Source organism: Mus caroli, chromosome 9, assembly GCF_900094665.2.
Source record: "Mus caroli chromosome 9, CAROLI_EIJ_v1.1, whole genome shotgun sequence".
In the NCBI taxonomy this organism is placed as follows: Eukaryota; Metazoa; Chordata; class Mammalia; order Rodentia; family Muridae; genus Mus; species Mus caroli.
Window position 1 is genome coordinate 74,444,662 of NC_034578.1, and position 16,346 is coordinate 74,461,007.

The following is a 16,346-nucleotide window of genomic DNA, read 5'->3' on the forward strand; positions in this document are numbered from 1 at the left end:
GGGGGAAGGGGAAGGGGGAGGGGAGGGGGAGGGGAGGGGGAGGGAGAACATGCCCATGCACCTGGGTAGCGCATGCCTCGCTGCAGCTGCCATCAACACCTTGCCCCATTCCCTACTTCCCTTCGATGCAAGAACGAACGTTATCACAGCTGCTCCCACTACACTGGAATTAGCTCTAAGCTTTCTGGCAACAAAGGCAGAGAAGTAAATGTGATAAATGTCAGAACTGGTACTAAAATGAGAAAAGCTTCCCATTCTCTGGCAGATATTTTTCCCTAAAAATAACCCCCTTTTCTCCTTAATAGGTCCTTACAGCAGAAAAAAAAATTAAGCAATACTAATAGACAAAACTTATTCTTCGTTAGAAGCTGTACCTTTCATAGTTATTTCATAACTACTTTTTATAGTCGCGGAGTCCAGGGCATTGCACTGGGGCAGGCTGAATGGTGGCAGCAGAGCTTCCAAGATAAGCCCAGAACCTATCCTGCCTCGCTGTGCTGAAGGAATGAATCCTGTGTGCTCTGCTGTGTGTGTTCACCTAGCAGGTGAAGAGTGGTGCCAGCCAAGGTCCCTGCTGTTAATGGAGTCTCACTGATGCAGGTCCATAAACTGATTACGGACATACAGCTGAACAGCCAACACCTAACCTTTTCTGTAGAGACCCAGAACCAAAGTGATTACAACACAGAAGTGACTGCTCAGGGTCTGGCACTAGGCTCACATCTATCAGCCACTATATGAGGTGAGGAGAAACAGGGGGCTCCTAACCCATCCATGAAGAATATACTTCAGCCGGTCTAAAGAGAGGGCACTGGATGGATTTTACAGTACACTTTTATGAAAGGCTTTGGAGTTCTCTGCTTGGTCCATGCGCAGACCTACACCACAGCAAAATCTGCGTAGCGCACGAAGATACAAAGGTTCATGGGCTATCTGAAACTCAGTCCCCAGATTTAACTAAAAATGTCTGTCTCGGACTCTTCAAAGCTAACGCTGACCTGACGCGAAGATCAGCAGAAACCACCCAAGCACTGGCCATCGGTTCTCAGAGCGATCTGGGAACACTTCAACAGAACTCACTGGAAGCCCAGAAAAATAGGCCTGGAGAACCGCTGCTACACGCTGAGCTGTAGCAGTCTATAACAAAAGGGTGCTCCCCATATACCTACAACGTACCTCTATAGTCCTTACATTTATTGCTTTAAATACAATACATTATGCACTGATATTCATGTTAAAAAATATGACAGGTTTTATTTTGTAGCCCTAGATGGCCTGAAGCTCACTAAGTAGAGACCAAGTTGGCCCTGGTGGTCACAGAGATCTTCTGCCTCTGGCATTAAAGATATGCACCACCACACCCTGCTAACATTTTATTAAAAATAAGAAACTTTACAATGTGTGCTCCCACCTCCACTGTCCTCCACACCTAAGAAAGAGTACTGGACTACTGATGCTTATCAGCTGTATGCGAGCTCAGCATAGGCGATGCTCAATCATGCCAAACATTTTGCTCTATATTTGGTGGCAAAACAACAGGCAAGGAGTTCCTCTCACCTCCTGACTGTAAGATGAAAGGCAGGTGTAGGTATTATGTTTTTGTGCACTGTGTAAACGTTCCACCACTATGTGAGGGAGAGAGGGAGGGAGACTGAAATCTGCCACTAGGAGATAAGAGAAAAGGTACTTTAAGTTCACCCGGAGAATGGAAGGCCACAAATACAAGCATCACTGGGACCTTGGATGGGAGGCAGCCAGATTAGTGTGTGGGTTAAGACAGATCACCAGACTGCCCAGGTATTGGGGTGAAGCTTGAAAATAAATCTCCGTTTCTCCGTGTTGCTACTGAGAACTAGCTAGGATAAAGAAATACAGCCACGGTGTTAATTTACATTTATATTAGAAATAACATTTACAGACAGGGGCATCTGTTAGGTCACCATGCCAATTTTTACATTTTCGTCTATTACGGAAAGGTCTTTGTTAAGGTTCTATTGACAAACTGTCATACTCCCTGCCTGTTTTTCTTCCTTATGGAGTTTGAACATGGTTTTTCTTAGCCGCTCTTATTTCTTCTCAGGGAACCCTCTGTTCTGTTCAGATCCCTGGCCTATTTTTTAACTGGGTCATTTTCCTGACTCTGTTGTTGGAGTTCTTTGTATATTCTGGATACTGATCATCTATCAGCTGGCACAGTTGCCCCCCCCCCACTCTGAGGGTTTCCCCGACTTCACATAGCTGATTATTTCTTTGTTGTACAGGAACTTTCTCATTTTATGAGATGTCCTTTGTCCAGTGTTGGCTTCAACTCCAGAGCAAATGGGAGTCCAGAATTCAGTTCCCAGCGCCTATCTCAAGAAGGTCCAGGGAGTCCAACATCCTCTTGTTGACCATCTTGGGCACTCAACAAGTACATGGCATAGACAGAGACATAGGCCCGTGTGTGCGTGCGCGCGCTCACGCACGCGCGCACACACACACATATATATAAACAAAACGAAACTTTGAAGCAAATCAGATTTCTTACAAATAAAAACAAAACAAAACAAAAAACAAAACAAAAAACAAAAAAACAGCACCACAGTTTATAACCATTAAGATTTAGGGACAATTGGGCACTAGTGAAATAGTTCAGTGGGTAAATACACACTTTGCTAAGCAAGAATGGGTATCTGGATCCCAGATTTTATGTAAGAAACTGACTGTAGCCAGAGGTATGCCTGGAACCCCAGAGCTATGTGGGGTGGAGATCAGAGTCACTGGCAATGGCTCAGTGAGACCCCGTCTCAAAGGAACAAGAGAAGAGAGTAATAGATGACAGAGCAGAACACCACAGTCCACTGTCCCCTGGCCTCACACATGCGCCATACACAGGGGAGCACAGACTTTGCTCTTTCTTGAAGGTGACAACAGAAGAGTGGGTGAGGCTGATAAACAATGTCCCTTCCTCCCTGGCACTCACAAGCGCCAGCAAGAACTTACTTTCCAATATTCTCTGGCAGAGACTGCAGCGAGATGTCATTTACAGAAAGACACGTTAGGTTCTGGAGTTCAGGGAAGCTCTCGGGCAACCTAAAACAACAACAACAACAGATACGTTAACTCCACAAGTAAGGCAGCAGACACCAAGTCTAGATACAGACTTACCCCGTGTGCCGGCCGTAACAGCCGCCGTCGGTTGCCTTCTATTATGGAGTATTTGCCTTGTCTTCCTGTGTGTGTTATACCTACATGCAATAACAAACTGCTCTGTCCACCTTTTCTGGACAGGCCATGTAGATGATTACTGATAGGGAGATGCAGACACAATCCCCAAAGCGGGTTGATGTGCAGGGTCTAACACAGAGTGGGTGCTCTGGAGGGCTGAGTGTTCTGTAAGAAAGATGCTGCCCCTGGAGCCAAAACTGATGGGAATTCAGCTGGGTGGGATGGCAGGCTCCTTCAATCCCAGCATTCACAGGCACAGGCAGGTAGATCGCTGTGAGTTCCAGGCCAGCCAAGGCCGCACAGTGAGACCACATCTCAGACAAAGAAGAAGAAAATCCTAAGAAACAAACTAAAACAAAAACCTGCCAAGGATGAAAACACTGTACTGATTAAAGAAAACGCAGACAATTTAGCTAGCCTGTGGGGTTTAAGCCACAGGATGGCTCGTAGCGCCCACCCAGGGCAAAGGATGACTCTGCACTGATGGCCTGCCTGCCAACTGCTACTGGTTAACTTTCTAAATTCCAGGTGTCACTCATTTTCTATAACTTTTATCTTTCACTGTATAATATACCCCAAAGTACTTTTAATATGTTTCAGACTCCACAAAATAGGAAAAATTCTCCAAAAACCAAAAAAAAAAATTTATTTAAATTTTACAAAGACATTCTAGTTTTAACATTCCTACAGTTACCTGTGTTTTGGGGGGAAATCATGACTAAAGATGAAAGGATCTCATCACATCTAAAACAAGATGCAACATACACAAACAGACACACAGACAGATAGACACACACACACACACACACACACTCCTCCAGCATGGACAGACCTCTGGCTTTAGCAGCGAGCTCTTCACCACTATACTTGTCTTTTCCTTTGTTAGATTCATTTGCATAAAAAATCCTATATTAATGTTTGACATTTAATACAGGTCTATTCCATAATTCAAAAACCAAATCCAGGTATCCAAGAACAGGACCGTTCTGTTAGGCTATTAGGAGCAGCTTTCTGAGGACTGTTACTTACAACTCAAAAGGCAGAACTTCCTTGCTCTGTCTTGGCTTTTACCAGAAGTATATATCCCTTTATGATCTCAAAAGCAGCTAAAGTGTTCTCCAAGCAAGTAAAACGCATTAGCCAACTGGTCCGCCTTCCTGCCAGCTGCCAGCAGGAAGAGGAGCACTTGAGTAGTGTGTGAGTGTAGCTCGGGTAGGGAGGAAGAGGCGGGGTGGGGGAGGAGGTTCCAATGCTCCATTCTAGCTGCGCTGTCTAGAGGTCCATTCACCTGGCTGAGGATCGGGTTCCTCAGCCACAAACTAAGTGGGCCACGTAATTACCAAGTTACCTTCAGCTCACAGATAACATCTTAATTCTTTACATCAGGACACCTGCCAAACTCAAGTGGCTTATCTCTAAGAATCCTGCACATAAGCGCCAGGATAAAAACAGGAATAAGCTGGGTGTATTCTAGCTGAGGCAGACAATTGTGGAGGCAACAGGTGGCAGACATAAGAAAGGAGAAGAACAGAAAGTCAGAAGGCGATTAAAGTGACTGAGTGGTTAGGTCTCAGCTGCAGGAGAGTGCTCCCAGCTCACCAACCCGTGTAAGCTGCCGATGAGCTCAGCTCGCTCAGCTCAGTGAACATTGCCTGAGCACTTCCTCCAAGAAGTACAGTTGGGCTGGAGATACAGTAATGAAGGAGAGAGAAATGCATGCCACCGCCTCACTTCTGAAGGGTTCTTTATCGGAGGGATAACGTCAGTGTAAATGTCAAGTACTACGAAAACACAGCAACAGAGCTGTGAATGCCGGGGGGGGGGGAGCTTTCTGAAGACCTGAGGGCAGGGCGGTGGAGGGGCCGGGACTTCATCAGGTACAGGGGGCCCAAAAATGAACAGTGCTTCATTACTGCTCAGTCTGACCTAAGCAGACGGGGACAATCGGGGTAGACCTGCCTGAGCACAGAGCGCCCAGGAGGCTCTCAAAGCCGTGGGTGGGGGAGTCCTGAGGGCTGGGGGCAGGACACTCAAGGAGGTTTGGGGATAAGGAAGGATTGGGTGTCAGTAAGAGAGACATACAGCTTGAGGACAGGAACAAGTTAAGAAAGGTAGTAGGGTTTTACAACAGAAAAGATTATTATTTTTAAGTTATAAATGAAAAGAGTATCAGTCACTGAAATTCAAAAGAGAAAAACCAGAAACACTGTAAAAAAAATATTTAATTCTTGGCAATGAGGTATGAGTATAACAAAATTAAATAGGGAATTGTTCCGTACTCAAGGAGTCTCAATTTTGAAATAAAGGAGATAAACCCAGTCCAGTTTCAAAGAAGGGACCAGCTATATCCAGAGCCTTGATAAATCCTCCAAATGGACTCAGTGGTCCAGAGAAACCTCCAGAAGACACACCTAAGAGCTGCCTCTTCATTCCCTTATACACAGACACTGGAAGGCAGGTGTCAGTGGACTCCCAACTCAACCGGGCCACAAGGACTCTTGAAAATGCCCCTCAGCCACACACAGACAGTGTGTTCTGTAAAACACCGGGAAGGGCATACTGCCTTAAGCAGTCAGATGGGGCAGGCAGCCATCCTCAGAATGCTAAGCCTAAGGAACCCCACAGCACTGCAAAGGCGAGGAGAGCGTGGCATTGAGAGCTTTTCTGGGAGTGCTCCTTTTATAAAGAGTTGAGATTATAAACGTCTCATTGCTGGACTACTAGAAGTCAGCTGAGTGAGACTTTTCGTGCTGTGGATATGTCAGTGGAAAGGCACATGCCCTAAGACAATGAAGAGAGGCAACTTTCTGGGTAAATATGCTAGAGTCTCTCTAGTCTTAGCCTTAGCCCGTAAGACAAGAGACAAATTGGAAAGGTATTTTTATTTTAGTTTTTACCCCCCCCCTACACACACACACACACACACACAGAGCACATGTGTGTGCCATGTGTGGAGGTCAAAGAACAACCCACACGAGTCAGTTCTCTTCCATTACGTGGGCTCCAGGAACTGAATTCTCCCTCCCCGCTGCCAGGCTTGCTGTCGCGTGCCTTTACCTGCTAAGCCAATTCACCTGCCCAACCGAGAATCGCTTAAGCTGCAGTTCTTTATGCTGCTTCTGAAATGTGCTCTTTCACTCCTTCTCAGCGACTCCATCAGTACCACAGTGCACCTTCCCCCATTGCTTACTTGCCGCCCGCTGTTTATTGTTTATGAGCATACATTTGGAGAATCAGTCATTTGGCAGAGACAGTGCCCCACCACTTGGCTGCATACTGTGCTTGGCTGTCAAGCATGCCAGCCTTAATCGAATGTGAGGGAGAGAGGTTACCTGGTGAGTGGGTTTCCGCTGAAGTCAGCTACCTGCAGCGCTTTACAGAAGGCGATGCTTTCTGGAATTTCAGGTATATCTGGGGGAGGAAGCAAAGTCCGGCAGCACTGTTAACATTTCGCCATTTTGGGGACAAAACCCAACCGCCTTTACCTCATTCAAATATGGCCCCGGGCTTGTTCTTACAACTACTTTTCTACATTTCTTCAGAAAGCATGTTCTTTAAGGAAGCACCTTAAAAATGTATAGGCCCAATGAGCGGAGGTTCTAGGTTCAATGTTTTAGCTCACACAGATGAAACGATGCCAACTGATAATGTTGTCAGTTGGTGTGTGAGTTGAAAGACTGTCTAGTGTGAGGGAGCTGGAGCGGTCTGGCAGTGTAAAACCTAACCCTCCACAACAGGGGGTGCAGAGAAGCCCAGCCCTTCTGCACTTGCAGCGGGAGTTTCCTGCACTCCTGCTGCGAGAGACAGACTCCTGAGCAAGCTGCACAGCTGAGGAGCCACCACTGCTTCTGTCTGCATGCCAGACCCCACAGCAGGAGTCATGGCTGCCCGACTGGATCCCAGGGCAGCCAGGGTCAGGAGGCAGTGCTGGACCTCTGCACTTGCCCCAAAGGACAACACGAGCAAAGTGATGCTCTCAACAGCCTCACTCAGTAGACCTGGGGCACCAGATAATTAATCATGATGTTCCCAGAAGTGAAGAGATAGGAAGCATAAACTCCTGCTTGAGTTATATAAGCAGAAAAGTTGTAGAGTAAATAAACAGCTGTCTTAAATCACGGCAACAGACAGTCATGACACCTCAACAAATTTCCAAGCTTCAGCTAGTTTATAGACCCAGGACCCCGTGAATGAAGGGGAGACCATGTTTGCTTGAGGAGTGACCCCACTGCGAGAGTGGAAAGCCTTACTACTTTTCTTTCCTCCTTTACTCCTATCCTTCCTTTTAAAGGACTATAAAAGGTAAAGCATGTGTGCATCCAAGGAGAAGCAATACATCCGATCAAAATATAAGGGCCTTCTGCCTCAGCGACAGATCCAGTGGCATTGGTTATACAGAGACACCCTTCTAAGAGGAAAGATAAAATTGTTGCTCCTGACCCTTCTACCACCAAAAAAGAATCACAGTATTGACTAGGCCTCCTTGCATTCTGGAGGCAGCACATCCCTCATTTTGTGTGTTACTTTGGTCCATATACCAAGGACTTGGAAACATGCTAGCTTTGAGTGGTGGCCCAGAACAGAAGGCAACTCTTCAACATGTCCCTGCTGCTGTGAGCGGGCTCTTCTGCTTCCTGGGCTCTATGATCCAGGAGACCCACATAATTGAAGTGGCAGTGGCAGACAATGTTGGTACTGGGCACCTCTGGTGGACCCCATAGTGAATCTCTGCAGTACCACCTAGAAGTGGACAGCTGCAGCATACAACTCCTGTCTGGGACAACTCTGAAAGACAGTGATGAATGGAGATCTTCATAATGGAAAGTGCATCTAATGGTCCACTGTGCTCAGAAGAAGAAACATTCAGATGTACAAGTCAACAGTTGCCTGTGAGCTGTGGCCCTGTGGTTGAATGGTGGGAACCTTGAAAGATGCAGGGTGAGAAAACTGGCGAGTAGAAGATTGGTGAGAAAGGCAGCTGAGAAGGAAACACGCAGACGGATAGCAAAGAACACGAAGGTATTTGTAGCACGTGTGAATTTTGAGCTGAAGGCTAACCTCAGCAAAAGAGAACAATGACAAGTAGCTAGGATGACCCACTCTAAGGACGGCAGCCAGCCTCTTTCCCTGACTATCCCTGTCATTACCCAATGTCCACCTGGACAAAATGGCTCTGGCGGCAGGGATGGGAGCTATGCATGGGTTTAATAATATAAGCCTCTACTCACAAAGGTGGATCAAATACATCAGCTGCAGAGATCAATATTGAGCCCCCACTGAGCACCATTCCTGGGGTGATGAGCCAAGTTACCTGGTAGTGGGCTTTATATGTAAGTAGAAGGATACCAGCTAGTTCTGAGTGTGGACTTGCCTTCCCGCATGTAGTTCTTCTGTCAGAATTACCATCCACTAACTTACCACCCTCATGGTATTCTATGCAGCATTGCTTCTGACCAAGGACTCGCTTCACAGCCAAAGAAGTAAGGCAGTGAGCTTATGTATCCTGAAGCAGTTAGCTTGACAAAATGCTGGAATGGCCTTTGAAAGACACAGTTATGATGCCACAGGTAGCAATAGCCTGGAGGTCTAGGGCAGAGTTTCCTTGAAGGCTATACCAGCATCCATTATACAGCATTGTTTCTCCTCGAGCCAGGATTTAGGGCTCCTGGAATTAAGGGGTAGTTGTGGGGATAGTACCACTCATCCACCATCATCTTTGGTGACCCACTAACAAAGCTATTCATTGACCTCAGGCTCTGTTGGCCAAACGGTTTGATTCTAGAGGGGGATAATGTTCCTGCTGGAGGCACAACTCTTCCACTGAACTGGAAACTAAGGCTGTTCCCCTGGCTACTTTCAGTTCTGATGCCTTTGAGTCAACAGGCTAGAAATGAGTTAGTGTTAGAAAGGATGATTTATCCAGGCCCTCAGGAAGAAACTGGACTGTTTTCCCCTCACAGTGCAAAAAGGTATCATCCAGAATAGAAGAGATCTGTGATGGTGTCTCTTGGTGGTAGGATATCCTATGATTAAGGTCAGTGAGCAGCTACAATTCAAACCATGCAGGGACAATAAATGGCCCATAACCTACAGAAATGGAGGCATGAGTCACCCCTCTGGATAAAGAACCAAGCAAGACCTGCTGAGCTGCTTGCGGAGAATGAAGGAAAAACAGAGGATCATTAGAAAAAGGTAGCTATAAATAGCAGGTAAGGCCGTATGACCAGTTACAGAAATGAGTGCCATAATTGCCAGGAGGGTTCTCTCCTATTTTGCTAATAACGGTGTTTTAGTTTTGTGCGGGATAGTTGTATGGTGTTAGGTAGAATCATGGCCGTTTCTGTTTTCACTTAGAAAGCAAACATGACAGGAGGAGATATAGTTAGGTCTCAAGCTGGCAAGTCGTGAACTTCTGATGGCTCATCTTGATTATCAACTTCACTGGGTCTAGAATAAATTAAGAAACAAACACACCTCTGGACAGGTCGGAAGAGGCAGTTCTGTAGGATTAAATAATGACGGATGGCCTTTCGCAGGGTGAGTGGAGACTTCTGGCAGCAGCCCAGCCATGAACTGGCCTGAAGAAAAGCCATTCTGCTTTTGCCTCCTCTCCCTATTTAATGATGCACCTACCCTGTTGCTGCCTGCTGCGACACGGACCAAAGACTTGTGGACTGAGCAAGCACCAGGTTCTCAGCCTCTCCAGCGTACATCTGACCACTGCTGGACTCTCCAACTCAAACAATGTAAGCCAATCTAACAACCCCCCTTTGTAGTGGATGCTCATTCTGAGAGTTCTGTTCCTTGTACAGAGCCTTGACAAGTACAAAATATCAAAATACCAAATATCAGAGGAGGGGGTCTTTGCCGGTTATTACTCTGACGGGGGATAAACATTCAGAATATATAAAGAACTCAAGATCAAAATATTAAATAACAAAACAACAAATAATCCAACTAAGAAATGGGGCGGGGGGGGGAGGGCTGGGCAGTTTTCAAATGAAGCTCAAACTTCCAATAAATGCAATGCTTAATTAACATGCTTAGTTTTTGTGTGGGGAAAAGCACACAAAAACGACTCTTATCCCATCTCATCCCATCCCATCAAGAAAAGGTGAGGTTACTGGTGAAGATGGGGTGGAGGCTCCTTTACACTGCTGACAGGGATGTGATGGGCCCAGTCTCTGTATAATCAGTCGAGTGGTTCCTCCAAACACCAAATACAGAGCTACCATAGCACCCAGCTATCTAGTGCTTGAGTATATATACCCAAAGGAATGTAAGTCAGTATACAGTGGAGATATCTTCCTGTATTTACTAACAGCCAAATTACATTACAAATTACCAGCCTAGATGCCTACTGATGCATAAATGGGTGAAGAAAATGTAGTCTATACTCACGTTGCAGATTTATTCTGCCATAAGAGATAAAATTATGCCGTTCATAGGAAAATGAGTAGAACTAATGACCACATAAGCAAATTAAGGCGGTATAACAAAGACGAGCGCCACAGGTGGTCCTTCTTCCATGGGCTTTGTGCAAAAAATAACATGGAAGAGACATGGTGCTCACTAAACATGGCAGGACTGGCCTGCAACCCCGGCACTTGGGAAGCTTCAGCTGGGAGATTGTAAGCCTCGGCTACATAATAAGATCCAGGATATCTGGGAGACATAATGAAATCCTATCTCAAAGTAATAACAAGAAAGAGGTGAGGGAGAGGAGTGAGAAGTGGGGTGGACAATTAAGGATGTGGAAGAAGGAAAGAGAACAGAAAACAAAAGGTAGATATGACCAGAGCACATATATTAGGGACATGTGTCTGCACAGTTAGTTAATAGCTTCTAATTTAAAAGTAGGCAAAGGGAATAAAAAGGCATGAATCTGTCACAGGATTAGCACTGCTGTTTCTGGAACCTAGACAGCTGTAGGACACAGGCCTGCCTTGGCCTGAAAAGTACTCAGCAGCCTGGACAGACCCCAACAGTTCCTTCCTGTCTCTATTTTGGGTCTGCTAGGTCTGTGTAATGCTGGGGAAAAGAGGTGCCTTATAACTGCCTGATGCTCTATCAAGAAAAATAATTAGGGGGGAAAAGATACATAACTCAGGAAGCAGACTTCCATTCTATAAGACAGACAGATCAAGGAGCAGGTGTCCATTCTATCTGGGGGGTCAGGAACACCACTGAGGCCTGAAAAGATGGCCAGCATGGATCGCACGAATTCCAAAAATTCTGCTCAGTAACGGTGTGGAATTCAGGGATCCCAGGATAACAGGCCACAGCTGAGCACATGCAGACAAAGGCAGCCTACACTAGGTCTGGTTAGAAGGCATTCCTGCTCCAGGTTAAACTGGGGGGGATACCCAAAGTAGGAGAAGGAATACAAAGCCAAGCCTGACTTCTTTCCACTGCATGCACATGCCAATCTTGATCTTTAAACATCTATGCTCTAAGCTAACGGTTTCAGACAAGAATGGAATGAGTGTGACTTAAAGAGTGCTGAGCACCCATGTGCTTTTAAAGACGGTTCCTGAAAGCCTGGGGTTCCCCTGACCTCAGGTTACGGCTTTGTTAAGATAGCATCAGCCAGGTGACTGGTGACAGTCCGTCAGTGGATCTTAGCAGAGCTCAAGAGTAGGAGAGAGGCCACTGGCAGAGGACAAGCTCAGGCTTGAAGGTGAGGTAAGGAAGGAGTGACTTTGAGGACAGCACAGACGGCCAGTGGAGGGTCTGGAGATGGGACCAGAAAGCTCCCGTGACACTGGCTCAGCCTAACCGTCCACTGTTAATTTGCGGCACACAGTTTCCTTGTCTATGACAAGCAGTTACATCTCTGCCTTACAGTTAACAAACACACTGAAGAAGAGTGAGGTCACTCTAAGAAGAATATAAGAGTTTTACAGTTGCTCTAATGATTTGAGAAGCAATAATGACTTAAACCCAGAATCACATGTATTCCCATATAAAGGTTAGAGACATTTAATATTATATTCTTAGTAAATTAATACTTAGCGTTATGATTTTCATCGACTCGTTAAATTACATAACCCAAAACTTCTACTTGCCAATACTGGAAAAGTAAGACAAAAAATTTTTTAATCTTACTTTTTATAGTTCATATTAGACATGTCCAAGAACAAAAATAACAAAATCTCTCTCAGGCTTTTTGCAAGTATCAGATTTTGTTATTTTTATTCCTCTTTTCCGCAGAATGTTAAGATAACCTTTAATTCAGATCTACTGCAAGTTATCATCATCTGAGTTTGAACTGCTTTTGACAAGTGGGTTTTAGCTGTCTTGGAAGGAACACACCAAATCTGCAGTTTACCAGAAAGACACTTTCCGTGGCCTGTGTGAGGACACTCACATCAGTGCAGAGCTCTGACACACAGCAGGCAGGCCACCATTCCGGCACTTTTTGCTGGAGGCTGCTCGCACAGACAGAGCCTTTACAACAGATACAGCACTTTAGACATGATTTCAAAGGACATCCCATGCCCTTCGGGGAATCTACGTTTAATCAACAGGATGAGATTCTAGTCCATCCCACACCAAAGCAATGCATAAGCTTAGCTTATATGTTCCTATAAGAAATAAAGAAGTCACCAAATCCCAAAATTATCAAGGTGAAACATCTCCTGATGTTCACTGCACCAGCCCACCACTATGTTAGTGATGTCAAGGAAGTCAGGCGATGTGACCTTTTCCTTCTAAGCATGGCTTTCAGTCCTGGCTTCAGAACTAGGAGCCCTGGCTTTTGTGGAAGACTGTGAACAGCCCGCTTTGTCTATCATGACACATTACACTTGGGTGGATAAATTAATTGCTCACTGGCACTTATTCTGTGAAACAAATACTGAGATGGAGCAGACCTGCTTAGAAACAGAGAAGCATCCAATAAATGGTCCAAGACCCCTCCACTGACATCTGGAAAAGCAGAGCTTTGGTGAAATCCCTCTGCAAGAAAGACACAAAGGTCCCATTGAACACTACAGAGCCACATTTGAGGCACTCAAGACGCACTGCAGGAACTACAGATGACAGAGGAGTGTACACAGAGAAACACAAAATACTGTCAGGTTGTCATCTTATGCAGAAATGGGGGTGGGTGAGGAGAGTGGGGATCAGAGGAAGCAAGAGTGAGTGAGCCTCCTGTTTTAAGGATGCAGCACAAATACCTGGAGGGCCACTGGGTGGAAAAGAAAGGAACTAGGGAATAGGCGAGGTCAAGAGCAGAAAGCATCACTTAAGAGCGTGGCCCACACAGCAACGAAAGAGGGAAGAAAGGTGTAGCTGTAAGCTAATTTCTAGGTATAAACTGTTGCTTTAATAGGGATGTAAGGAGAATCTAAACCACAAAGGCCGAGGAGTCAGAGGAGGAGGAAGAGGAATGTAAAACAAGAGCCAGACTCCAGGCTCCAAAACAGCACTCACTAGCTGACTAAAGGAGAAAAATGGGGAGAACAAGGTAAGGGTTGCTCATCGTGATGCTGAATGAATGAATGAATGAATTACACAGGACTGATGTTTAATTTGAAATGATATCCAGGGCTGGCAGGCTACAATCTGTCTTTTTAAATTACGGCAAACATTTTTTTTTCTTACCAAAATAAGAGATGAAAATCCTATGTTGAATGCCAATAAAACAGTAGCAGCAGCAGCAGCAACAACAACAACCACCACCAGCTACATACACTGCTCATCTGTTTAGCGTGCATCCCGCAGACACATAACCTGAATGTTAATTCTGGGCATTACTTTGAGTCCGTCTGTGTTTTACCTAAAGCTGGTTAGTAAGGGGTAGAACCTTCCACATATGGAGTCCCACTGGCACTAGTGGTTCCTAATGTCACACTTCCCATTAGAGACGGCAGCTCACACACTGTTGCCATTGTCGTTATCAAGGGCAGATGCAGGAATGGCTTTGGTGAAGGCTAGCTCACCTGCTCCAGACCTCTGCACAGCTTATGGAGCTGAGCTCTGGGCTCCCATCTATACAAAACCGGTCCTACATGCAGTACTGTTCGGCATGAGTTCTACATGCAGCACTGTTCAGTTCCCAAGTCACTGTACTGAGCGCTGTTTCAGCTGGAGGCAGGGAGCTCCCGGCTGCTGCTCCATTCTGATTTTCTCCTATGGTCTGCTTTCCACCTCTGCTTCCTATTGTTCCTTGGTACACATCAAAAAGTCAGAGAAAGGAAAGGAATAGGTGAGGTGACCTATCTGAACTGTCTCTTATGCTCTGCCATGGCAGGCTCCCACTGTGGTCACTTTCCCACCAAGCCCCTCACGCATACAGAATCCCTCAGAATCATCTCCCATCCTGGTGTGCAGCCAACCGTCGCCAAGGCAGTATCTGTCAGTGCCTGGGGGACAGGACGCTTCAGTGGGAATTCTAATCTAAGCTTGTTTCTCCAGTCTTTCTGGTGACAGATATATAAGCGCATCTTCGTAGTCTATAGAAATAGAATCGTGTTTAAGAAAAATCACAAGTACACTGAATCTCCATGTCTGGGAACCTGGAGTAGACCAAGCCTTCATTATATAAGCCTGGCAACTGGAAGGAGAAAAAAAAAGTTTTGTTTGAGAAACGTACCAAGGGTCAGAAGGAAGTTACACTTCAGTGTGTTTAGTTTTGTTTTTTTTTTTTACTTTAATTGAAAAAATCTAAGGAGCAGAGCGAAACCCTTTCTCAGAAGGCAACAGGAATGCAGTCATATAGCAAGGGCAGAGGGCATGGCCACAGAAACATCAGAACCTACCTATGTGAGAGAGACAGAAGAGGAACATGTGAGCAGATGGCCTGGGGGAGCAGAATGGTACATGAGAAGGCTATCAGTGGAGAGCTGCTGCTGAGATGAGAACCCCCAAGCCACAGGGGAGCAGAACGGTAAGATCCCAGGAACTGAAGGAAATGAGCTGCCACAACAAGAACCACTTCTGGGCAGAAAGTGAGCAATGTGTCTACTTGGCAATGTTAAGTGGAAGCGGGGAGGAAGGCAAGGCTGTGATGGCCCAGAATTATTATGCAAAAACCATGAATTAAGCCTCAGCCAGACTCAGCATTCAAACTCCACCAGGACCACAACAACCAGCAGTAAAGAGAACAAGCATGTTCAGGAGATGCTGGCAGGCTGTGGTGACATACTGAACACTGTGACTTTGGGGACAGCCAGTACATCGTATTGATTCATTTAGAATTATTTACTACTAGAATAAAACAAGGTCCTTGTGTGCCAAACAGGCTTGCTGATTAAGACGGTTTGAATGTTGTGCTGCAGGCTGTCTGACTCAATCCTGTTTAAAAATATCTGGGATTGTCAAACAAGACTAAATATGAATGCGCTCTCCCAGTCTCCCTTGTGCTGTCACAGCTGTTCTTCTGGTAATGAAAGGGAAAAGCTAAAAGCAGAATTTCTTCAAATGTTTCCATTTATCATGGTATCCCAAGCATTACAGACACCCAGGAGGCAGCCAGCCTGTACACAGAGCCCAGTCCTCGGCATCTATTTCAGGGTTCACAAAGGTCGACAGGCTTGGGTCTCATATGGTACAGGGAAGAAGGACAAGGACCCTTCAAAAATGTTATTTTGTGTAAGTCTTGTAACAAGTCATGTTACTTGCCCTGAAGAAAGAAAAAAATAAAAAGGTCATGCTGGGTGTGGTGGCACACCCCTATAATCTCTGCACAAGAGAGGCTGGGACAGGAAACTTGGGAGCCCAAGGTCAGCTCCGGCTACACAGCAAACTCAAGGCCAGCCTAGGATACAGGGCACACTGTCTCAGAAAAGGTTCCAACTAAGGATCCTGGCAGCAAACATCAAAACAATCATTCCAGCTCAGCTTTTCCTTCCCCACAGAGTTGGCTCAATGGTGTCTGCAGGTACAAGGTCTTGCTTCAGAAAGACAATATTGAGTACTAGGTTTCACAGGGAATAACGGGAAGGAGAGAAATGTAACCATCTGCCGTTCCCTTACTTCTCTCCTAAAACCAGTCATGTTTAAACATATATTCACATATGACTTTGATTAAAAGTTACTTATAGCCGGGCGTGGTGGCGCACGCCTTTAATCCCAGCACTTGGGAGGCAGAGGCAGGCGGATTTCTGAGTTCGAGGCCAGCCTGGTCTACAAAG

General features: G+C 45.7%; 1 protein-coding gene across 7 annotated transcripts in view; it reads right to left on the reverse strand.

Moving 5' to 3' along the window:
• Lrrc1 (leucine rich repeat containing 1) overlaps window positions 1-16,346 on the reverse strand; it is a 177,458-nt gene that overhangs the window by 97,632 nt on the left and 63,480 nt on the right. For all 7 annotated transcript variants that reach the window (XR_002378776.2, XR_002378778.2, XM_021172927.2 and 4 more), the window contains 2 exons: window positions 6,540-6,618; window positions 2,983-3,072 (listed from right to left, as the gene is read on the reverse strand). Coding sequence is in view for 5 of the 7 variants with exons in the window: in XM_021172927.2 (XP_021028586.1) it covers window positions 2,983-3,072; window positions 6,540-6,618 (169 nt within the window). In the remaining 2 variants the exon portion in view is untranslated. The remainder of the gene's footprint in view (window positions 1-2,982; window positions 3,073-6,539; window positions 6,619-16,346) is intronic.